Source organism: Caretta caretta, chromosome 28 (genome assembly GCF_965140235.1).
Source record: "Caretta caretta isolate rCarCar2 chromosome 28, rCarCar1.hap1, whole genome shotgun sequence".
Taxonomy (NCBI): Eukaryota; Metazoa; Chordata; order Testudines; family Cheloniidae; genus Caretta; species Caretta caretta.
In genome coordinates this window covers 15,729,744-15,754,859 of record NC_134233.1, presented here as the reverse complement: position 1 = coordinate 15,754,859, position 25,116 = coordinate 15,729,744, and the positions used below count along the sequence as shown (strand labels likewise).

Sequence of the window (25,116 nt, the reverse complement as noted above, 5' to 3'; positions counted from 1 at the left end):
TTTCTGGATGCACCTGAGCTGAGATCCAACGAAAGCTCAAGGCTCTCAGCCTAGACTGAGCAAATGATCTTTTTGTCGGCATCCCATACTTAGCACACCTGCATAGCAATTGACAAGCGATTGCTTCAGCCTCCTTTCCCATTTCAAGGAGGGGCGACAAGTAGGATATGTTCCTTTCCCAGGGGTACAAGTGCTGATGGCAGTAACCACTGACTCATCTGTCAGGGGACTTGCAATTGCCAGATTTTATGCCAGGTCCAGCATGTCATCAGGCTGGTAACAAAAACCATTACTATTTGGCAGCCCAAGATTACTATGATGGGGTGCAGGGCCAAATTCAGGATGCCTGTGCCAGTGGGGGACCATCTCAATAACACTTCCCACCAGTGGTGTGACAGATCTTGGCCAAGTCTTGCAAATGCCCGTTTAATTTCATTGACATTATGATGCGTGGTAACCATGACTCTGCGCCCTTCCTGTTTTGCAGTATCGAGCTGGTTCTTTAAATCAGGATGTAGAAGCAACGTTTGTAAAGCAGTTAAATCCATTCCAAGGGGCACAGGTGTTACAATAAGACACTTTTAACTGACTATATTTAAATTTGGGTACATAACATTCAAAATCACATCCCCCAATTGCTATAAAATGAAGAAACATATATTCTCATAAGGCTTATGATTTACTTCATGAACTTAACTTCCTTTGTTTGCCAGTACCTCTATGTTAGTAGCATCCAGCACTCCAACTTCTAATCCAGTTCCACCCGAAGCAGTTCAATACATTTCTTGGGAGCCTTTTCTTTAGGCTACGCACTCCTCCTGGCTGCCAGGCAAATCCAAGAACCTATAACGAGAGTGATCAGTTAAGGTGAGCTATTACCAGCAGGAGATGAAAAAAAAAACCCTTTTGTAGTGATAATCAAGATGGGCCATTTCCAGCAGTTGACAAGAACGTGTGAGGAACGGTAGGGGAAAAAATAAACACGGGGAAATAGTTTTACTTTGTGTAATGACACATCCACTCCTCGTCTTTTTTTCTCTCTTTCTCTCTCCTGCTGGTAATCGCTCACCTTACCTGATCACTCTCGTTACAGTGTGTACGGTAACACCCCTTGTTTCATGTTCTCTGTGTATATAAATCTCCCCACTGTATTTTCCACTGCATGCATCCAGTGAAGTGAGCTGCAGCTCACGAAAGCTCATGCTCAAATAAATTGGTTAGTCTCTAAGGTGCCCCAAGTCCTCCTTTTCCTTTTGCGGATACAGACTAACACGGCTGCTCCTCTGAAACCTGTCATAGATTTTTTTGTCCGGTGGGTGGTGGTTGTGGTTAGGGGTTAGGGTTAGGGCACATCCTCACATTACCTCAATCTTGGTGCTGCACATAAAAAAAATTCATTCCACACGTGGATGGAAAAAATTAGAGGGAACATTGTGTGGCTAATGCCCTCGCCCTCCAACACAGACACGGACCTTATTGAGACTTAGGAAGAGCAGTTCAAACAGCTCTCAGTGAACAATTTCCAATTCCTTGGAAAGCTGCCATGGGTGAGGAGCATGGATTCAGTGAGTTCATAGGGCCGAGTTTGAAGGCTATTAAGTTTTGAGGAACGATTCTTCCTTGCATCGTCCGTGTGTGGCTTTCAGAAGTGTTCACACACTCGCTACCCTACCGTTCCTCACCCACTGAGCCAATCTAATAGAAAGGCTGGGAGGTCTCCAAGTTAATAAAAAATGAACAAAAAAGAACAGTAAGTTTCTAAGATTACAAGGGGTTGGATCTCTGCAGCTCTCAGCCTTTGGGTTCACATGGAGCAGGACCTTTAGCTGCAGTTAAGGAACCAGGTGTGCCACTATATGGAATATGAGTTACTATGTATCACATTGATACCAATATTCCAAACTTGCAATAAATCTTACAAGATACACCGTGTGAAGTATTGGTGGGAAACTTATAATTGGCTAAATATGATAATAATGTTTATATATGTGGTGGAAAATTAACCACGTGTTGTGTTTGGATCAGAACAAGCCTGAGGCTCCTTTATTGATTACAAGTGCAGGGGGGTAACAGCTCTGAGTAGCTGCCCCCCAATGCAAAGCACACACAGCTTTTTAAAGCTCAAAACCACAGACAAATTACACATACTTCCCTATTAATTACCTTATTTAGAATACATTGCAAAATTAACACTGGTCAAAAGCAACAAGCGTCCCCCACTAGGCCCTTCCTGTTATTCACTGTCTGTTCTTTTGCAGTCTGCGACCTTTCTAACACAACTGTTGCGGTTATATATTTCATAAGCTTGACTATTGCAAATTTGTTCTGTCTGGGGACTTCTCCATCCTGCCCCTTCATGCCCTTTCTGCACAGAAAACTATTGTTCCATTTTGGGGACTTTCCACTGTGACTTCTCCTACCTCTTAACCCACATAAGCAAACAGGGTCTCAGTTTACGGCCTGCAGGCAAGTTTGACCAAAGTCAGGGCCTTGACCTGAGTTTTATGTCCTGTTAATTTTCCCTCACATATGTATGTATCATCTTTGTATTGTGAGTTATAAATATGTGTGGCATATCTGTAGATCAAACTTCTGCTGTTTCTGGGTGACAACCCCGACAGATGGGCATCAGCACTAACTAGCCTGCTGAATGGCCCATCAAAGACAAAAAGCCCATTGAGAGAAGGCAGGGGTTACACCTATGAGGCAGCAGGACACGTAGGGCCATATCTGTGGACAAGGGACTCCAAGTGCTTTTCCTTGCCCATGTACTGTGAGCTTACGTGTGGGACACACAATGTACAAGCCACATGGCAAAGGGTATAAAAGTCAGCTATGTCTTCTCCATTTTGTCTCAATCCTGCTTCTTACCTCTGGAGCAACTTATCTACAGCCTGAAGCTCTGAACAAAGGACTGAAAAACCCATCCAAGCTGTGGATGTGTTCCAGAAGGACTCTACAAGCCAGCAAACTCACCAATGCTGCTAAGAACTTGATATATGGATTCTGAAGTGATATGTATGAATTTGACTGCTTTGACCAATTAAAAACTCCTTTTCCTTTTCTAATAAACCTTTAATTTTAGATACTAAAGGATTGGCTAGCAGCACGGTATTTTGGGTACTGAGCTGGTAATGTGATTGGCCCTTTGGGAATCAGAAGAACATTTTGTATAGTGAGCAGAGTTTTTAAATAACTTCTCACTCTACTGGACCTAGGTGCTGATTGGGAGCCAGAAAACTGGAGTGCAATAAAGGGAGTGGTTTTCTTTTTTTTTCTTTAAGCTTCTTGATAGCCAGTGTGGGGGATCAGTTTGTGACTGTTTGGTGAATCTAAGTACAGTTTTAACGGCCAGTTCTGGGAGAATCTGCTCTCCTTTTGCATCCTGCCCTAACGGTGGGATTTTCAGTGTGGGCTACCCTAGCCACCTCTAGTCATACCAATTATGACATAGATAGTCCAGCACTTTGGGCTAGCAGGCTTTTTCAGGTACAGGGAGATTAGTGAAAGCCTGTCGACATGCTTCATTCCTCAGAAGGGATCAGTCCTGGGATCCTAGTCTCTCTTTGGTGGCTTACATAATATAAGAATGTAAGACTGGCTATGCTGTGTCAGACCAATGGTCCATCTAGCCCAGTGTGCTGCCTGACAGTGACCAGTGCCAGATGCTTCAGAGGGAATGAGCTGAAAGGTGATGAACTTCCACCCTTACCTTTAAACTTTAGAATTGTCGATTCCAGCTTATCCCACCTTACCACACTTCCCCCGAGGTCTCTGGGCAAATCAGGTGTGAATCCCTCCTTCGATACAGACGTGTCCCAATCCAGCTGAGGTGAGGCAGGCTTTGGGCCAATGTCAGTTTGGAAAAGGCCTGCTTCACCCAGCAGGTTTCTCCAAGTATCCATTGTTGTGAACCGCATGAAGTGTGCACATGCGAACCCCAACTATATCAAACATGAAAGAAACACAAGACCCGTTCTGGGGAGGTTTCCAGAGCCAGGCCTGAGGGATAAACAGCTGTGCTCTAACAGCTGGCCTCCTCAGCACCCATAAAAATAACTGGTTGCAAAAACAGAACAAAAACAAAATTAAAAAAACAAACCAAACCAACCAACCAACCACAAAAAGCTATCATCATGCATCCATCATCATTTTAAATTCTGACATCTGCCCAATGGGACATCTTTGTTTTCAAACCGGAGACCTGGGGAACTCTGTGGCTATTATATCAATGGAGTAAAAAGTTATACATCTTGTCTCAAGTAATTTTCCTCTCAACAGATTTATTTTAAAGCTTATCAAAATAAATTCCATTTGAAAAATAAATAATTACAGTCTATATTGGGTCTCTATTCTTGTACATGCTATTTCTCTCACATATTCCCCCACTCTAATTCCTTTGGAGCGAGGTTTTAATTTCAGGATTAGCCACTATTTCCAATGTAGTAGGAGGGGACAGGGAGAGAACAAGAAGGAAACTTTGAGGGTTACAATATAATTCAGGTTATCACATAATCTGCCTCTTACTTTACACTAATTAACTTCATGTTTAATTTCATTGTTGCTGGTAACAACTTACTCAACGATTACAAAATATAAACCTATAGGACAGTTTTCTCTTGATTCCCATTTCCACCCAGTGAGCTTTGTGTGAAGTCACATTCTACCATAAGCTAGGAGCCTTCCACTTCTGAGAGTTCATTTCTCCCTGGGTCTTCTCCCGTAAGTGTGGGTGGAAGGGGGTCTCACACTACGTGGGAAGGCTGCATCATGATGAAAAACCACCTGTGCTCTATTTTCACACTTTCTAATCTTTCGAAGTAGCAGCAGGAGGAGAAATGATACAATTGCATTAGACTTAATAGAAAACTAAGAGGCCAAACCACAGATTCTGGACTTAGGATTCATGTATCGGGCAAAGTCTGACCTTGGAATCTGATACATTCCCTCATTGGCTACCATCATTTGCCCAGCATGGAAGTGCTTCTTGTCCAACAAGGCAGCCAGATTGGGACCCATGGGCATGGAATGGCTCCAAAGGAAGCTCCTCCACTCCTCTCTGTTTCTGGTAAGTCTTTCAATAGTTCCCCAGCTGTGCCCCAGGTTTTTCAGCTCAACTTCCACAGCTCTTCGCTATGTTGTTTTTGGGCAGCCTCATTCTTGCTTGCATCAGGTGTCCATCTTATTGCTATTCTGGTGATGGAATCAGTTTCCTTCCAAAGCACATGGCCAATCTATCTCCAACGCCTCCTGGGAATGATGATGCTCAGATCCTCTTGGCTGCACTGTGTCAATAGATCTTGGTTTGAGATTGTTCAAGGACAAAAGATATGGAGGATATTTCTGAGCCAGGTTGTTTGGAATGAAGACAGTTTGGACATGTCATACTTTCTCATTCCCCTGCATTCTGCACTATAAAGTAAGGTTGAAAGTACACAGCTCTGACAGATATGGAGTTTGGTTTTGGTGTTGTATTTTGATAATTTCCAGACTGTATTTAAGCTCCTGAATGTGTTCCTGGCTTTCGTGATTTTGTTCCGGATGTCCTGGCTTGCGCCATGGTCCTGACTGATGGTGCTGCCCAAGTATGTGAATGTTTCTACATTGGGGAGAACATGATCCTCTATCTGTACTGGTGATGGTGAGGCAATATTAAAGGTCATGATATCCATCTTATTGTGGTTGATTTTCAGTCCAATTTCCTGGCTGAATGCATTGAGCCACATTGTTTTTTCCTGTATACAGTGTTGGGTATGTGATAGGTGAACAAGATGATCTGCGAAGTCCAGGTCTTCAAGGGATGAGAAGGTTAATGCCTTTTGGCATGTCTTCTGTTGTACATCACATTACCCAGTCGATGGCAATGTTGAAGAGGATTGCAGATATGACACACCCCTGACATACTCCTGTTTTGACTTCAAAACTGTGCTCACTGTGATCAACACTGCATGTAAAGTTGAAATAGTGAGGTATAACTCCCACATATATGCCCATTTCTTTCTTTAATCTGATGGCACACATTTAAGTTAGGGAACAGATACAGGTGTGGCTCAGAATCCCTGTAAGACACCAAATGTCAGGTATCTATTAAAAATAGGTACCTTTCTGCAGCTCTATCACATTCAACATGGATTTGATTTTCTATACATTTGCCTTATATCCCATGGTGAACTCAACTGAAATATCATCCATTTTATCTCTTTCTACCTAGACACAGATTGCATTTCCAAAATAACAGGCAAAATTCACCTGATTAAGAAGGAGAGATCTTCAGGAGCAGCCTCTTGCAGGGTGTGGGCCACCACTGCTTTGGGAGCCAAATGCCTGGGTGTTTTGCTTAGTTACAAGTCACTTACGAGGGAATCCTCTTCCCAGCCCTTTAGACAAAGCATTGACTTAACCAACTGAACAACAGTGTGATTGCATGCAGTTATTTCCACAATTTGTGATTTGCTGGTCTTCACCATTTCAGAATGGAAATTAGAAGTGCTATTGTCTCCTTGGTAGCATGTCCAACAGAGTGCAGCATTCACTCCTGACGACCTAACTGCACTTGAGCTTCCCCCAGGGCACCCTGGCGGGGTGAGGGAAAGAAAAAAACATAAGAAGAAATGACTGTTTTAGCAAATGGTCTCTTGTCTCAAAGTCCCAAGCAAATCTGAGTAACAGGCTTCCAAATAGAATGAATATGCAATTATGTAACCAAATGGCATTCAGGAAAGAGAGAGAAACCTGCAACATTGAGGAGAGTAAGATATGCCTGTGGGAATTCTGTCTGCACGTGTACAGTGGTGCAGAATTCCTCCAGGAGTAATTAAGACACTTTCAGTTTCATATAAAATCACATTCCAGAGCAGGTTACATCTGATGACTCAAAATAAGAACAGAATCGTGCACTGCATTTTCCTCTGATGTATTCAAATCTTCTTCATGCAACATCACCTTATTATTATTATTAAGTCATGTTATTTACAAGACATTTCCCATCACCCTAACAGGTCAAAAACAGCCAAACAAAACTTCCAGATCAGCAGGGAAAAGTTCAGAAGCAGCTTTGCAAATAGATAGAAACAGGGATAGAATGAATACCCTGTGTTTGGGATCCACTCAGAGTTCCCCTCCAGCTCTGTGACACTTGAATCCCCAGCCCCAAGAAGACTGATTGAGACTCAAAGTGTGGTTCCTAGCACAGAGCACAGGGAACACTGCATCATGTGGCATGGGACGTGGGGAGATAGCGTATGGGGAGGATAAACTCTATTGTGGTTGACACAGAAGCTAAAGCTACTGGGCTGAGGGAGCACAGTGATGGTGAGGGGGAAGCAGGAAATCGCTCTGATTCAGAGGGTAAATGACATTTTCCCCTAGCTCTGTTCCTGCTCTTTGTTATAGTTCAATATATTTCAAACGAGGAAAATGGTAGTAAAGATATCTGCTCTCCAACGCAACCCGAAGCAACATCAGAGCAACTGGGAAGGAGACAATTTGCCCCCAAAGGGAGAAATAAATGACTAACAATTGCTTTGAAATGGGGGAACTGTATAACCGTGATGCTCAGGGTTTGTTTAGACTAGGAAAAGTGATGGAGTTTAGGTCAGGTCAAGGGGAAAGCTAATGCCAAACACTGCACCTGGGCTGCCTCTGCTCTACCACTAGAATTGTCTTTTCACACCAAGATCACTCACTTGAGCAGCCAACGCCATGTACAGCCCTAGTGGATGTGAGGCACGGGTACTTTGTTGCCTCAGTGTAGCTTCTTAGGATCAAACCTCTCTCTCCCACCTGGAGCTGATGAACATTCCTGGCTGGAGGGACACACACTCCTACGACTCAAAAGGAAAGCAGTTGATAGGAAAGATCACAGGACTGACCCCAAAGAAGGGTGAGCTGCACAAGGCAGAAGCAGGCAACTCATCTGGGGGAGCTGCGAGACCATGGTGAAGATGGTGCACAGATCAGTAAGTGGGAACTAGCAAATGGGATATGAAAAAAAAAAACCACCTTTGGCCAGCCCTAGTCGAGGCATTTGTTATAGTACCGTGTCATGTGGCTTTTCTGATGTCTCGTAAGGGCTGAGCCCTGACTGAAGCGTTTCCCGCACTCAGAGCAGGTGTAGGGCGTCTCTCCCGTGTGGATTCGCTGATGTGTGATCAGGGCTGAGCTGTGACTGAAGCGTTTCCCGCACTCAGGGCACGTGTAAGGCGTCTCTCCGGTGTGGATTCGCCAGTGTGTGCTCAGGTTTGAGCTCTGATTGAAGCTTTTGCCGCACTCCGAGCAGGTGTAGGGCGTCTCGCCGGTGTGGATTCTCCGGTGTCTAATAAGAGCTGAGCTATGGCTGAAGCGCCTCCCGCACTCAGAGCACCTGTAGGATGGCATGCCGGTGTGGATTCGCTGATGTGTGATAAGGTTCGAGCTCCGATTGAAGCGTTTCCCGCACTCAGGGCACGTGTAGGGCGTCTCGCCCGTGTGGATTCGCTGGTGTGTGATGAGGGCTGAGCTGTAACTGAAGCGTTTCCCGCACTCAGGGCAGGTGTAGGGCGTCTCGCCCGTGTGGATTCGCTGATGTGTGGTAAGGGCTGAGCGCTGATTGAAGCTTTTCCCGCACTCCGGGCACGTGTACGGAGTCTCCCCCGTGTGGATTCGTCGATGCCTAATAAGGTTCGCACTCTGACTGAAGCTTTTCCCACACTCAGAGCATGTGTAAGGCGTCTCTCCGGTGTGGGTTCTCTGATGTGTGATAAGGGCTGACCTATGACCAAAGCTCTTCCCGCACTCAGAGCAGGAGTAAGGCGTCTCTCCCGTATGGATTCTCCGATGTCTAATAAGGGCTGAGCTCCGATTGAAGCTTTTCCCGCACTCCGAGCAGGTGTAGGGCGTCTCTCCCGTGTGGATTCGCTGATGTGTGATCAGGGCAGAGCTCTGACTGAAGCGTTTCCCGCACTCCGAGCATCTGTAGGGCGTCTCTCCTGTGTGGATTCTCCTGTGCGTGATAAGGTGCGAGCTCTGATTGAAGCTTTTCCCGCACTCCGAGCAGGTGTAGGGCGTCTCTCCCGTGTGGATTCTCCAATGTGTGATAAGGGCGGAGCTCTGACTAAAGCTTTTCCCGCACTCCGAGCACGTGTAAGGTCTCTCGTCTCTGTGCATTCTCTGATGTGTGAATAGGCCCGAGCTGACATTAAAGCTTTTCCCACTCTCATGGCATGCGTAGCGTGTCTCTTCCAAGTTGATTCTCTCACATGTAATAAGGGCTGAGTGGCTACTCAAGTTTTCCTCTGGCCTCTGCTGAGTCTCACAGGCTTTTGATTTTTCTGGAAATGCACAACTCCCGGAAACATTCCCTTTGGATCTTCCTGATAACATCCCATGGGGTTCTACTTCCTCAGCATCTTCCTGCTGGGGTGTCTCCTCCTCATTCTCACTCACCATCCCATCACCTGATGGGAGACAGAGAGAATCCAGACATAGGTCACTCCCTGTGCCGGAGAGAAAGGAAATCTCAGAGAATGTGAAACAATTGTGAAACAAACAAAAATATAAGCTGGAGAGGTCAAATCTATCAGGAGCTGATTTTCCCAAAACCCTTCACTGAAGGAGAGAGGAAGGGATCAGTTCTGGGTCTGCATCTCACCAGAACACTCAGGGGAAAGTGAGATCAGGGAGGGACCTTCTGCCACTTGTCAGTCAGAATAGCTGGGAAGCCATGAGTGACCTCTGCCACAATGATTCCACATCTGCAGGGAACAATCCTGAACTTGGAGAGCTCACAGGGTCTCTGTAGGGCATCCCAAATGTTTCCTGCATTCCCAAACAGTTTTTGAGTTGGTTTCACCAATTCCTCACCTGCGCAGGCAGCTCTCGGGAGCACTTCTTTCTCAGAGCCCTGAAGGTCTGGGACCCACGGCTCTTCCCCTCGTTCCAGCTGCGAGATCACATCAGGTTTGGAAAATGGAAACCCTACTCCAGGGAAAGAAAACAAGGGAGGTCAGTGGAATTTGTGGGATACTTGTCACAAAGATCATTCCATGGTTTTAACCCCAGCTCATTTTTAAGCAGTAACATCCCAAGGCCAGCTTCCTTGGCTCAAAGTAGCAGGAGAGATATTATTATTATAAATCATATTCATTACCTTAGTGCCTAAGGGCCAACTAACAGTGGGTCCCCATTGTTCTAGGCAAAGTACAAACAGAGAATAGTAGATGGCCCATGCCCTGAAGAATTTACAATCTAAACAGACACGACAGACACAGAATGGGGGAAGGGGTAGAACCCACCAGCAGAGCGAACTCCATGAAGGCAGAGGGACAGATCGGATGAGCGCAGCACAGATCTTGAGACGGACCCCAGTGCTTTCTGGAAGTTGCCACTATTACTGCATTTCCCCCCCAAAATGACTCTTCCTTTCTGGAATCATGTTTCATAACCAGAATTGTTGGTTAGAGGGTGGGTGGGCACACAAGGTCACGCCCCCTCCCCTGATTTCTACCTGGAGACACCTGACTCGTCCCCAGCATGCAGGGCAGAGGCTGGGTGCACAGATGATGTGTGGGCAGGGCACACAGGGTCACATCCCCTCCCTGTATTTCTACCTGGAGAGAAATGACTCCTCCCCAGGGCACAGGGCAGAGGCTGGGGACTGGCTGCTGTTGAGACTTGCTGGCAATGCACCTCAGCAAGTTTCTGCTGTGACACTGGGCAGATTTTCAAACCATAGCGGGGTTTAATAGTCAACCAAAACACAGCATTGGAAAGTCCTTAGATTAGGACAGAGAAGTGAAGAATACAATACAGTCCATGCTGGCCAATGCCCTTGAGCCATGCTGCTGTAGAAAACAGTTTGGTTTCCTTTCACTGTGCCTGTCCATTTGTCTTTGCTCCGGTAGGGCTCTCTGTATCTGCAAGCCCAGTTCTTCCTGCTCCCAAAAATATAACAAGTCCATGCATGCTTCACTCAGCCAAGCAGAGATCCTCCCATGGCCAGGTGAGAATTATTCCCTTGTCTCTGTCGGGTATTCCATTGATGTGGGTTTGTGTATTTTTACCCTATACTATTCAGAGTTCAGAGAGGAAACCAGTGTTTCTCAAACTGGGAGTCCCAACCAAAAGGGGATTGTGTGTGTGTGTGTGTGTGTCGCGGGGGGGTTGCAAGCCTATTGTAGGGGGTGTCGTGCAGTATTTCCAACTGGACTTCTGCTGGCCACCCAGCGCCGAAGGCAGCCAGCAGCAGCACAGAAGGGAAGGTGGCAACAGAATGCCATTATTTCAGCAGAGCTTCCGGCAGCCGCGGGAGGGTCTTGGAGGTGGGTCTGACCCAGCCCCGGGAGCAGCCCCTGCAGGGGAAGAGGAAGACCCATCCCTCAACAGCCCAGCCAGGACCAGCGGTTGCAGCTCAATATGTAGAAGGCACTCGCGGTCAGGGTGCCTCCAGCCCTGCCCCTCCCAGGATCCAGGCCCCATAGCACTCAGGGCTTAAAGAGGCCTTGGGCTGGCTGTGTACGGGAGGAAGTTACCATGGAAACTCCCACCCCCCAACCACGGCACCGTGGGTGATTGTTCATGTTGCCCCCCCACTTAAGGCTGGCCCTGACCTCTCCAAAAGTGAGGACCCCACCCATATCACGCCCCTCTTACTTCTGCTCCGCTGCTTGTGGCTGGACACCCAGCCAGCAGCCGCTGGTCTCTGGCCACCCAGCTCTGAAGGCAGCTCCACCAGCAGCCTCAGGGCAGAAGAAAGGGTGGCAACACCGCACCTCCCCATAGAATAGCCTTGTGACCCCACCCCCGACCTCATCCTCCATAATCCCCTTTTAGGTTGGGACCCCCCCGGTTAGAACACTTTGAAATTTCGGATTTAGGTATCTGCAACGGAGAAATTTAAAATCCTACGACCGAGAAATTGGCTGCGAATTCGGTAGAGCCCTAATGACCCATTAATATCACCCCATGACGGTTACATGAAAAAACATCTGATGTCTCCTGCTCTTTATATTCATAGCAGTACCAATCACAGAGGGAAACTGAGGTGTGTACTGGAGTCACAGAAATATTACCAAATTCCCATCTCTATCACACACACACACACACACGCTGCTCACAGCCCTTGGAGAGAAAGCAAAGCACAGGAACTGGAGGTTAGTGCAGCGAACACCGTGGAGGACAAGCTGCAATCCTCAAACCCTGGTCAAGAAGGAGAGGCATGTGGGTCCCTGCCCTTAGAGAGGGGCTGGCTGGAGGCCTGATACCGGAGAGGGCATTGCTTGAGCCGACCATGGGGGCAGGTCAAAGGCTCAGCTACCTGTGATGGCGTGGACTGACACGCTCATCCCAGGAGCAACGGAATGGTCCTCCAAGCCGGCTAGAGTGGCTGCAGGGGACGCAGCCAATCAGGGCCCAGGAGGGCCCCATATAAAGGAGCTACAGCTCCAGAGACACTGCAGTTCCCTGGAGGAGTGTGGCTGTCTGATGGAGCTACAGCCCGAGGGATGGTCCAGAGCTAGGAGAGGCCGGCCGGCCGGCCACTGGGTCTGAGCTTAGAAGAATCCTGAGCTAAGGGTAAGACGTTGGTGAAGGCTGGGACCCTCCCGATAGGCCACTGGGGAAGGGCCTACAACTGGTCATCAATAAAGCCCCAGAAAGGAACTGAACTGTCAGGAGGCCCACCTGAAGACTTAAGCCAAAAGAGACTAAGAGAGCAAAACCATTGCCCCCAGGGAAGAAGTCCTAGGGGTATGGCTTGATGGCAGGTCTGAGACTGGTTTAAAGACTGGACACACCAAGCTAGAGCGGGTGCTTGTGAGAAGCGGGTGCTGGCCCCATTACATTACCCTGGAACTGTGACATCACAAAAGCATATTTGGGGGAATTAGGAAATCTAGTGACTCAGGTGTAAGGGGAGGAAGAATTAAACTCCACCAGTGCGTGGAGAAGGCTGGGGAATGAAACACTAAAATTCAGAAGCAACAGTCTGTAATTCTTCCAGAAAAGGAGAATGTCAGAAACAGGAACTGGGCCATGTGACCTTGAGCGAGACAGGCTCAAAGATGCAAGGAGCCTGGAGGGCAGACAGCTTGTGGTGGCTGCTGCAGATGGGGAGAACAAGACTCTCCCCAAGCATACTCCCATTGACCCTGACCTGATTTAATGACCTATGACCCAGTTTTGTGGGCAATGTTATGCTAGCTAGAGGTAAAATGACCTAATCAGAGAATGGTTTATTAGCTTACAACATGGGTGGAGGACAAGGATGTGAACATAAATGGGTTATTCAGTTTGCTACAGTTAAGGGCCTATTCTATTAGGCTGCGGCTTTGTGGGAGGAGTTATGCTAAAATCTGGGATTTAGCTGAATGGGTTTATGGAGAGAATCCCAGGTCAGATTTTACACCCTCATTTTGAGAGACTAACGAGTTACCACAAAATAAGTGCAATACACCACAGGATTCTGAAAGAAGGAAGTTTGGGGTGGGCTTTAGCAATTAGGTTGCTATGCAGTATCTTGGCAGTTGGACTGCATTGCTATATTGGAATTATTAATAAATAAGTGGTGTAAATCATGAGTGTTAATGCTTGATGCTTAATTATGGACTTTCCAGAGGCCACATATGGGCAGAGGCAGCTACGGACATTCTTGTCATCTGGGTAAAGGAGGACACATAGTATATATCCATACTATTATCATAAGGAAGGGGATAAAATACCTCACCCAGTTACCATTTTTGCAGGTTTATTGGGTCCCTGGGACAGTGTAAACTGAATCAGCACCTCCCTTCTGTTGGGCTCACCTGCCCTTTGATCTTTGTTTACAATAGCGTCCATACACTGTAAGTATACACAATGTAAGACAAGTATGAACAATGCAGGACCCTTTTTACTACACTTACCTTATTCTAATAGTTATGTGTATTGATCCTTGCTTATTACATCAATTATAGCTGTTTATATTAAATTTTCTGTGTAAGTTGCACCAAAATTTCAACTGCAGAATTAACTTTGAGTAGCCACCTACAAGGGCAAGTTATACAAGGGTTGGGCAGGGATTTGGGGTTAAAGGTCTGGGATCCCCCACAGCTCTACATCCCCCAAACCTCTCCACCCTCCCTCCCACTGACCCACCCAGCCCACTTCCTAGCTGCCCTTCATCCACACTCCCGTCTCCTTCTTCCCATTACTCTCAGCTGGTACCACATCCCAGTACCTTGGGAACTTCTTGTGTTCCCTCCTCGTCTCTCACTACCTCATCCCTCCCCGCTGCTTCTGAGCTCTAACCCTGCATACACCCTCCCCATGTCCTGGTATCCCAGGTATCCCTGCTTCCCCCCCTTCTCCTCCCCTCCCATGGCTCTGTTCTCCCTTCTCCCTTCACGCTATCCTATCAAAAGAGGAGCTCATCTGACTGTCACACAAGCCATGCATGAGTCCTTACTCAACTTAATTCAGAATTGTACGGACAGCATATTTTAGTTATTAATGTAATTTTAATGCATCCAGTAAGGATATTTTAAAGTGACTGACAGAACCAAAAATTGCAAATGTCCAAAAAATTATACTAGTGGGTGGGAGATAAGGCCAAAAAGGGTGGGCAAGGAAACTTGTCAAAACTTGTTTACTTCTGGGGGAATTTGCATCGGTGAGTGTACACAGAATTCCTGCTCCCACACCCAGATTTCTTTGCTGAGAAGTAAATCACTGCCTAGGGGTGGGGGTGTGTGTGAGAAATTCACTATTGCAGCATGCTTGGCATGGAGTAGGGGGGCTTGGAGTATTTCTGAAGCGGTAGGTGTGGGGGCAGGCTCTATTGCCTCGGGCAGAGGAGAATGTAGCAGCCTGTCTGCTCGGTGAATTCTTCCCATTGTTCTTAGTGAATTCCCCCAGGAGTATAAACCAGGTGTAAAAATTTTAAGGCTCCTTTACATTACCAGAGTGGTGCAAAGGAACCTTATTCTAAAGGACAGTATGGCCTTATAAATGCTCTTGGTGTGTTAGTGATTAGGACTGTTCTGAATTTTTTGGACCAAAAAAATTCCTATGAAAATGTGGTCCATGAACTGTTTTCTATTCTCCTCTTTTGGAGATGGTCAGTAGCCAGTATAAATCGTCCTTCATGTTCTAGGATGTAACGCTGAGCATAGGGCTTCATATATTTGTTGACTAATAATTAGAAGTAAAGGGTCAATAGTAGCTACTATTAGACTGAGGGGGTTTGGTGATTTTTTTTTTTTCCCTCCAGTGCTCCCCAGTCCCATTCTCCATCCATTGTATTGCAGTTTAAATAAATTACCAAAATAATTGGAACTAGCTGGATTATATTGCATTATTTTGACAAATATGCAGAATTTTGACAAATTTTAAAATATTGTGCACCGAATTTTTAGTATTTGGTGCAGAATTTTAATTTTGGGCACAATTCCCCCAGGAGTAGCATAAGTAACAGTATAAAATTACTAATCAGGTTCGTCAGAGATGACACACCTTCCAATAACCAAGGGGACAGGACTCCTTACCCAGCAAGGCCACCGTCTCATAGTTCTCCTGCATGACGTCCCTGTAGAGGGCTCTCTGAGTGGGGTCAAGCAGAGCCCACTCCCCCTTGGTGAAATACACAGCCACCTCCTCGAAAGTCACCGGCCCCTGAAAGAACAAGAGTCCCTCACTCAGTACCTGTTCCAGTCACAGCCCCACTATTCATGGGAGAGCAGGGCCATGTAAATAGCTTAGATAATAGAGTGTACTTTGGAGCAGTCATCTGGAGCTATCCTTGGAGAGAAGTCTTTCCTGTCATCTTTACTCCCCAGCAGGGAGGCATTTGGCCAGTACTGACCCATCGTTGATTACTCAATACCATCCCAGAATTGGGATGTTCTAAACCTATTGCTTATGTCTGTATGTGCTTAAATCTAATAAAATGCAGTGTTAGACAGGAGCAGGCTTACTTGCATTACTCCTTGATCAGAGAGAATTGCTGTGTTCCCATTGATTTATTCCTGACTGCCTGGAGTGACATGGTTAAGGAGTTTCTGAAAACCCCAGGTAACAGAAAGTTAAGAGTATTGGTGTACTATCCTGAGACTTCTGTAAGACATCTGACTTGGTTCAGTACAATATTTTGATTAAACAATTAGAATGGTACAAAATAAACACTGCATACCTTAAATAGATTAAAAGCTGGCTAACTGATAGATCTCAAACTGCGATTCTAAATGGGGAATCCTGATCAAGTTGATGTATTCTAGTGGTTTCCTACAGGGACTGGTTCTTGGCCCTGTGCTAGTTAACATCATCTTATCAATGACCTAGAAGATAAAATCATCACTGATAAAGTTTGCAGCTGCCACAAAGATTGGGCAATAAGTAATGAAGTGTCGTCGGTTCAGGCTCCAGCACTGGGGGTCTGGGAAGTTTTCCCAGCCCTGGACAAGGGGTTATTTACTGTTCCACAAAGAGGGGAGGTTCCACTCCTATTCATTGAAACTAGGCCCCAGATTACACAAGTCTCAGCAAGTTTGTCACATTCTGTCCCCTCCCTTTCTCCACTCTAGATATTTCCTGCCTCCCACCACCTCTAGCAGCTCCCACCCTCCTATGCATTTACTGCTCCTCTCCCTCCAAGCAGAAACCACCACCAGCTCCCTGATAATCCCTTACCTGAGCCAGCTCCATTGCAGCCATTTCCTTCCCCCTGGGAGGACGGGATGATCTGGAGTGAAACATGGACATTATTCCGCAGCCTGCCAGGGCGAGAAGGGCAACATGAGAATTCAGACAGGGGTTTTGTCCATTCCATAAGCAGATTTTTTGCGTGCCCCCCAGATTTTTTCCCTGCTAATGGACATTTTAGGTTCTACCACACTGTGAAGCAGAGTGACCTTATTCCAGACAGGCCTAGCCCCCTCCCACTAGTGTGAAACTCTGAGACATGGTGAACTCCTCCCATTAACAGGGATCCTGCCATAAATATAAAGGGGAGGGTAACCACCTTTCTGTACACACTGCTATAAAATCTCTCCTGGCCAGAGGCAATGTCCTTTCACCTATAAAGGGTTAAGAAGCTACGGTAACCTCATTGGGGATTTTGGGTCAGGTGCCAATGAGGGGACAAGAAGCTTTCAAATCTGGAGCGGGGATGGGGCGGGGGCAGGGACAAAAGGGTCTGTCTGTCTGTGTGATGCTTTTGCTGGGAACAGATCAGACATGCAAGTCTTCCAACTCCTGTTAAGTTAAGTTAGTAAGTAAGCTAGCTAGAAAATGCATTAGATTTTTCTTTTGTTTAATGGCTGGTAAAATAAGCTCTGCTGGATGGAATGTATATTCTTGTAATTTAAGGTTTTGCCTAGAGGGATTCTCTGTTTTGAATCTGATTACCCTGTAAGGTATCTACCATCCTGATTTTACAAAGGTGATTCTTTTACTTTTTCTTAAAATTCTTCTTTTAAGAACCTGATTTTTCATTGTTAACATCCAAGGGTTTGGGTCTGTGTTCACCTGTACCAATTGGTGAGGATTATTATCAAGCCTTCCCCAGGAAAGGGGGTGTAGGGTTAGGGGGATATTTGGGGGGAAGACATCTCCAAGTGGGCTCTTTCCCTGTTTAACACGCTTGGTGGTGGCAGCATAGGGTTCAAGGACAAGGCAAAGTTTGTAGCTTGGGGAAGTTTCTAACCTAAGCTGGTAAGAATAAGCTTAGGGGTCTTTCATCTGTACCCTAGAGTTCAGAGTGGGGAAGGAACCTTGACAGATCCTGATGCAGATGTGACCGTAATAGCAGAAGCCAAGACTGTGGGGGCCGAGTCCATCCCGGCAAGGTCACAAGTCTGTAGGTGGTGGAGCGTCCCCTTTAGGAGAGAGTCCCTTGCTTCTCGCTGGCAACATGCAGAGCTTGGTGCAGAAAAGATAGACTGGAAGCTCAAGGTACACATGCACCTCTTGCCATTCACCGCACACATGGGACATTCAGACCCAGATCTCCTCCTATCACAATCACACCCTCCACAAGTTGCTCTGACTAACACCTCTCCCAATCGGTGCAGCTACACCTAATATGGTGAGTACAGAGGATGCCCAGTGGCTGACAGCTCCAGGGGGCAGAGTTAAGGTTGCATTGGCATGCCTGTTAGCTCTGTTTTTCCCAGTTTTGCTGAACTCAGCATTCTGGCAGGGCCCAACATACTGCTGGGCAACTTTAACTCTGAATTAATGAAGGTGTCAGTGACTAGATGAATGTTCAGTAAATACACAAAGTGATGGCTCCCCAACCCTACTTGCCATTCACACAGGCAGCAAAGCCCTGGGCAAGGCAACTTTCAGAGGCCAAGAGAAGGGGATAGAGCTTAGCGCTCCTTTGCCAGTCACGAAGGAGTAGCAGCAAGGGAAGGTTGGTAGTTGGAGGGGTCAAGAGATTTGAGTCATGCTGGGGGGTAGAAGCAGCTGGGACTGGGCTACCTGGGGCTGGGCAGTCTCCATGGGGGACACATGCTCCTCCTCTGCTCCTGCCACACTCTGTTGCTGGCAGAGAACAGCCACCCTGCTCCCAGTCCCAGAGGCAGCCCTGCCTCCAGGCTGTCTCAAACTGCAACCACTAACTCTCTTCCCAAATGGGAAGAGACTCGGGTCAACAACTTCCCACCCAGGCAAGGACAAATCCTGCTGATAAAATGGGTGGGGAAACACCCCAAATCTAAGGAGGTTTTAAACAAGGGTTGGAGCTTTAGAGAGAAGGGGACAAAAATCAGTGGAGGAGAGAAGAGAAATAGTGAATAAAATCATCCTATGGGGGAGCAGCAACTGCTCAGTCTTGCATTTTACCAAGAGCTCACACGTTGCACAAACATCCGCTCCCATATCGTCCCCTTATGAGTGTGAGTCCCAGAGCTCCTCCTCTCTGATGCACACAGGCATCCGCTCCCGTTAGTACTGGGGGAAACGCAATCCACCTCCAGCAGTGAACCCTAATTGCCCCGTCATATGGGGCAGTCCCAGCTGAGAGGGAGGTGACTGGGAGGGGGTACAAAGGGAAAAGGAGTGAGACTGAAAGATTAGTCCCAGGATATTAGAGGTAACTTTTTTCCAATTGGTCCTAAAAGAAATTCCCTGACCCACCTTGTCTCTAAGAGATCTGAAAGTGGCAGAAGGAGACAAACGGGAAGACCGAGCGCAGGACTCTAAACCAAACATTTTCAACCCCCTGGAAGAAATTAATTTCCCATCTGCCCATGGGTGTATCACCCCATTCCCCTCACAGCAGCAAGGGGAGACTGCAGCCAGCCCCTGAGGGTCCTTCCCCACCCTGGGATGTGAAGGATCCTTGTCCCTTAGTTTCCACAGTGGCCAAAGGAGTTTACTAGTACTCCCTCCCCAGACTCCCGGGGGCAGCCAGGGATAATTAGTGGGTTATGGGCATTAGAAGATGAAAATTCATTAACAATGATATTTGTGTTAAATCCCTAGACACCCACCAATCCCCGTCCTCCTTCTGATGAGCTATAAATACCTAAGGGACTCAGCTCCTGATCCTGCAGTGAGTTCCTGCCCCTCCCTACTTTCTATAGCAGTACCTGTAAGAACAGGCCAGGGAAACATGTTAATACTTTGAACCAAAATCCAGAAGCTGCTGAGCATGCACAAGTTAAAATGAAACCAAGGTCCCGTCGCTCAAAGGACCTGGCCCCTCATGCAAAATTATAGACAGAATCTATATAATTATATAACTATATATATAATTACAGAAATCTGAAATGGCCACTTCAAAACTGATAGAACATTATTTATCTATTGACTTCTGTGAATTCTGGAGGATTCTCTGCACCTTGAAGTCTTTAAACCCTGATTTGAGGACTTCAATAGCTCAGACATAGGTGAGGTTTATCGCAGGAGTGGGTGGGTGGGATTCTGTGGCCTGCGTTGTGCAGGAGGTCAGACTAGATGATCATAATAGTCCCTTCTGACCTTAATATCCATGAATTACCAATAAAAGAAACAACCCAGTGAAGGTGATACCCTGAGGAAAAAATCTTGTATGTCTTTACAAATTGGTATAATCTAATCTGGGGCTTTATACAGTAAAATGCCTTATTCGTAGCCCTATGGCGATTACCTGGTGTCACTACAAGGCAGAATTAAGGTTGGGTTCCTTAGCTGTGAATTTCCATCCCCTAGCATACTGCAATTGCTGTTTGGCTGGCTTTGCTGAATCCATTTTGTCCATTTTTTATTAATAATTTTAACTGATATCAGTGTATATATTTTAAACCCTTTCTTCCATTTCAGTGTTCAGCACTGTGGGAAGTTATCGGGGTGGCCAGACAATAACTGATTTGATTAAATGCTGAGATTCAAAGAAGCTAGATCTTTAGAGCTGTTCAAACAAATTGTCAATGTCACATGCAAAATATTTACACTGTATATCCTTCAATCAAATTCCACTTACTCCAGCAGCATTTGTCACTTTGCCTATATACATATTTTTTTCATCTGTTTGCATGTGCAGTGAACTTGACATTTACTGATTAAAAACCCAACCCTTTCAAGCCTACTTTTAAGTAATGAAATACTTTAATTTTTTCACTTCCTAGACTGTAATACTTGCTTTGAGGATAATTACACCCTCCCTGTGATGTATTTTACTCTCAGTAGTGTAACCCCATCGTGATGTAGCTCCTGTCTGGGAGCTCTGCTGAGGCCAGTGGCATTAGGGGACACTCTCACACATGAGCAGAGACACATGGGAGAGGGTGGAGGATGAGGTAACATGGAGACTACCAGGGTTGAACATGGCCCTACAGAGTGTGGGGAGCAAACTCCCTCTCAGTCTCTCCTCTCTCCCACCTCCCAGAGTCAGTAACTCTGATAAATCGTTCCTTGAAATCTAAATAGCCCCAGTATGTGAGAGAGTGATTAACGCAGGTGCCTTAGGGCTGCAGGACCAACCCCCTGCCTGGACGAGGGGGATGAAGAACTGCAGTAGAAACGGGTTAGGCTAGGAGAGGGCACAGCTGACGTGGGACTGGGAGCTCAGTTGACCAAGAGGCCAGAACTTATGCAGGGGGTTGGGACAAGAAGTCAACAGGACTCGGTAGAGGCACTTCTGTGTATTTTCCCCGTTTACCATCCTGCCATGTATTTAATTTAGAAACTTTTCCTTCACATTTAAACACACTATAGCGAAGCTCTGAGGCATTTCCACGTACAGTGGTACAGTTTTAATTAGGTGCTCAATCAGATGCTTTTGCAACAGAAAGCAGGCAGTAATTGACATGCATTCATTAATTAACTTGACTGGTGCTGTGCATCAAATTTCAAAAAAAACCCAAAACAGATGGTGGGTGTGAGTGTAAAAATATCAGGCATTAAGAGATGGAAATTAGACGCCAGTTCATATCTCGCATGCTTATCTCATAATTGTAATTACATACTTTTAAGCGACTGAATAGTAACACCATGTTTTAATAACATTAGAGTCTATTTGCATAATTGTTTGCAAGATTTCTTTGGATTTTGTCTGACAGCAGTCTTCTCCTTTTGAGATCAGTAAATACAATCCAGCACCCCACTTCTGAAAGACTGCAAGCCCTGGCCGGTGACATGCTCCCTAGAGAGCACACATCTGACGAGCCCTAATGTTAGGATATAGATATTCAGGCCTGTCTGTAAAGGCCTATACTCTAAGAATTTAGATTGATTCTTTTTATACCTCTAACTAGCCAAGTGATAAGAATACATCACTGTCTGCTGGTGTAAGGGCCTTCTCTTACTGAGACAGTCGGAGGCCCTGTTCTTGGACTAAGGCCTTTGGCTAAGCAACAGAGGCAGCCATAAGATGGGAAGCGACCGGTCACCTCCTCACTTTCCAAACAAGTCACATTGAAAGAAGGTGCTATTGGGCTGTTAGGCATTATCAGGACAGGATTGTATCCTATCGCCTCCAGAGAAAGGGAAGTGCCTAGAAGATGTAAAAGGAAACTTAGTTTGAGAGCATCCTGTCTGGCAAGAACTCACTTATCCATAGCTGGGATGTGAAATCCTCACTTCTGTATTGTTTTGTCACTATAGTTCCCACTTTGCTATTGTTTCTGTATAATCTCTGTCTGGTTCTGTGATTGCTTCTGTCTGCTGTATAATTAATTTTGCTGAGTGTAAACTAAGGTGGTGGGATATAATTGGTTAAATCATGTTATGATATGTTAGGATTGGTTGGTTAAATGTCAGTAAAATGACTGATTAAGGTATAGCTAAGCAGAACTCAAGTTTTACTATATAGTCTGCAGTCAATCAGGAAGTGGGGGTGTGGGTGGGAGAAGTGGGGGTGGGGAAATTGGAATCATGTTTGGTTAAGGGGGGGAAATGGGGAACAGGGACACAGGTGTAAGGCTCTGGTGTCAGAGCTGGGAAGGGGGACACTAAGGAAGGAAACTGGAATCATGCTTGCTGGAAGTTCACCCCTCTCCCCAGCCCCATAGCTGCTCCAGCCAGGGACAGGTGCCTCTCCCCAGTCCCATAGCTGCTGCAGCGGTGGGGGGGGGGGGGGAAGAGAGAGACGCTCTCCCCCAGCCCCAGAGCCCCCACAGTGGGGAGAGGCACCTACCCCCAACCCGGATGCTGGTGCAGGGAGTGGGGGAGTCTGCACCCCCAGCCAGAGCCCACATCCCAACCCTCTACTCTGGCCCTTCGTCCCCTCCCACACTCTGAACCCCTCGGCCCCACCCCACCACACATCACCTCCAGATTGAGGCACAGAACAAAATTCATTCCACATATGCATGGGGTGGGGGGAATGAGAGGGAACATCGAAAGAGGGTCTGTGATGCCCTCTGGGGTCTCTGCAGCATGTGACAACGAGACCCTGATCTTGGACTCCGCAGCACCAGACAGAAGGAGTGCCCCGAACTTGGCCAAGGTCTGTGCAGCTCCTGGCACGCTGGGGGCCCTCAGCTTGGTCCAGGTCAGAGCCACATTTAGTAGAATAGGAGCCCTGACCTCAGTCACAGTTTGTGCCACATTTCTCACAATGGGGACCCAGCTCTTGGTCAGGATCTGTGCAGAGCCTTCCACAACGGGGGGGCCTGACCTCTGTTGCGGTCTGTGCCATCCCCAGAACATCAGGGGCCCAGGTCTCTGTCCGGGTTTGTACAGGGAGGGATGGGGGGAGATAAAGGGCCTGATCTGGGGGAGGGGGTGGAATTCCAGGCATCAGATTGGGGAGGGCTGGGAGCAGAGGTAACCCTGCAACCTTTGAGATGGAGAGACTCGGGCAACAGGTTCCCTCCAAAAAGGTAGACGAGGCTGTGATTGAAACCCATGAGGAGCACCTCTGAACACGTGAGGATTTTTTAAAAAAAAGCCGATATGGATAATACGGGAAATGGTAACCTCCAATTTTTGAGATCTGTGTTTAGTAAGAAAAAGGAAAGGCTGCAAATATGGGGAATTTTAGCATCCTATCACAAGCTAGAGGAAAGTGGGGGGGGAAGTTTGAGGGGATTTTCTAGCAATAGTGGGCACAAGGGAAAGAGGTAAAATTTTGAATGGATTTCAGGTCAAGCTTTTGATAGCTAGAGCAAAAGGAGGAAAATTTTCAAGGGTTTTATAGCAAACTCCTGAGAAGGGTTGATGTTCTCAGATAATTAGATGGGGAAAATCTCCAGGGATACTAAATCAGACACCTGGAGAGAAAAGTAGGAAGATTTTTTTTTTTTTTCAAGAATTTGATATCCGTATTTCAGAACTGAGGAGAAAAACGGGGCACAAACTAAGTATTTGCCAATACCAGGGGATATTTTATGTCCCCATTCCTCAGCTCAAGAGAGAAGAGGGGGAAAGTGAGGGGATTAAACAGTGATATTCAATCCAGAACAGATTCTTCTCGCCCTGGGGCAGGGCTGGCAGGGGGGTCTGGGAATGGGACTAGCAGGCGTGGGGCGGGGGGGGGGGGGGGGGGGGAGTAGCTGGGACTGGGAAACCTCAGCTGGGCCCTCTCCAGGGGGGGCGCTTGCTCCACCCTCCCCTTCCTGGGCCTTTCCAGGCCCCATTGCAGAGAGTGTCCCCCCCCAGGTCCCTGTGTCCCCGGGCTCTGCCCATTAACCCTCGTCCCGTTTCGGAAATCACTCGGGGGGACGATTCCCACCCAAACAAGGACAAAATCACCCCAGGTAAAAATGGGGGGGGGGAACCCCAGTGGGGGCTGGTCCCCCTCCCTCGGGGGCAGAGCCTGGCCGGGCTGGGGGGCGTTGGGCTCCTGCTGGGACAGCAGCTCTGAGCCCCCCCCCCGGGAGCAACCCCCCCCCACCAGACACGGGGGCAGAGTCACCGCCCCCCCCCCCCGCGCCCCGGGGCTCGCTCCGGTACCTGGAGGCTGCAGCGGGGCGGGCGGAGCCCGGGGCGGCCCCAGGGCGGCTCCAGCGGGAGCGGGGTCCGGGGGGGGTTAAGGAAGGTCCGTCCCGTCCCCCCCCCGGCACAGACTCACAGCCGCGGGCTGCAGCGGGGCATTTCCACGGACACGGTCCTTCCTCCTTTGTTCTCCCGGCCACCCCCCCCCCCCCCCCGGGCTCTCGGCCCCTCCCAGCTGGGCTGAGCCTGCAACCCGGGGGGGGAGCTCCTGGAAAGCCCCAGGTGTGGTGGGAAATGTAGTTTCTCTGGGATCCGCCTCTGCGCATGTAGGATTGTGTGTGTCCCCCCCCCCACACACACACACACCCCCACACTGGGAGCTGCCCCTGCCAAGAGAGACTTGGGGGACCCGGTCACATCTCTTATTGAACCCGCCTCTGCTTCCCGGCGAGCCCCTCGAAACTCTGCTCGGGCTCTGGGAGAGGCTCAGGCTCACCAGACAGCGAAGAATCAGGACACGAGGGCGTGTGTCCGCCTGTGTCCGTAACAGGAGCCTATATAAGAAAAAGACCCCGAAATCGGGACTGTCCCTATAAAATCGGAACATCTGGTCGCCCTAGGAAGGCTCCCGCCGCACCAGCCCGGCAGCGCAGCGGTGCCCCAGCAGCCCAGCTCGTCGTCCCCGCCAGATGGGCTTGAGGGGTGTCAAGCCTCCCGCTCTGCTGCCCCCCCTCAGCCACCGTACCCAAAAGAATTAAAAGCGGGGAGGGGGGGATGCAGCCCCAAAGGAATTCTGGGCAAGAG

The 25,116-nt window shown here is 47.6% G+C and overlaps 2 protein-coding genes across 4 annotated transcripts in view; one reads left to right on the top strand and one right to left on the bottom strand.

Annotated features, from left to right (window-relative positions):
• Positions 1-25,116, top strand: part of LOC125628643 (uncharacterized) — a 96,597-nt gene that overhangs the window by 33,885 nt on the left and 37,596 nt on the right. The gene's annotated exons all lie outside the window — the stretch shown is intronic.
• LOC142068268 (uncharacterized) lies at positions 4,264-24,531 on the bottom strand. 3 transcript variants are annotated; one of them, XM_075123957.1, is made up of 6 exons: positions 24,331-24,531; positions 16,639-16,721; positions 15,498-15,624; positions 9,841-9,954; positions 8,039-9,473; positions 4,264-6,574 (listed from the first exon to the last, which is right to left on the bottom strand). In XM_075123957.1, exons 2-6 carry the CDS (start codon positions 16,708-16,710, stop codon positions 6,544-6,546), a joined length of 1,779 nt encoding a protein of 592 aa, XP_074980058.1. In that variant the 5' UTR covers positions 16,711-16,721; positions 24,331-24,531; the 3' UTR covers positions 4,264-6,543. The 3 variants fall into 3 exon arrangements, with proteins under 3 accessions (XP_074980058.1, XP_074980061.1, XP_074980060.1); XM_075123960.1 differs by having other exon boundaries at positions 8,039-9,434; XM_075123959.1 differs by having other exon boundaries at positions 24,449-24,493.

What these genes read in the sequence shown, in the direction of transcription:
- LOC142068268 (XM_075123957.1), bottom strand. Translation starts at nt 16,710, where the DNA reads ATGTCCATGTTTCACTCCAGATCATCCCGTCCTCCCAGGGGGAAGGAA. An exon ending in TGAGACGGTGGCCTTGCTGG is followed by an intron (nt 9,955 to 15,497) that starts GTAAGGAGTCCT and finishes TCCCTGGAGTAG; the next exon opens with GGTTTCCATTTTCCAAACCT. An exon ending in CCCGAGAGCTGCCTGCGCAG is followed by an intron (nt 9,474 to 9,840) that starts GTGAGGAATTGG and finishes TCTCCGGCACAG; the next exon opens with GGAGTGACCTATGTCTGGAT.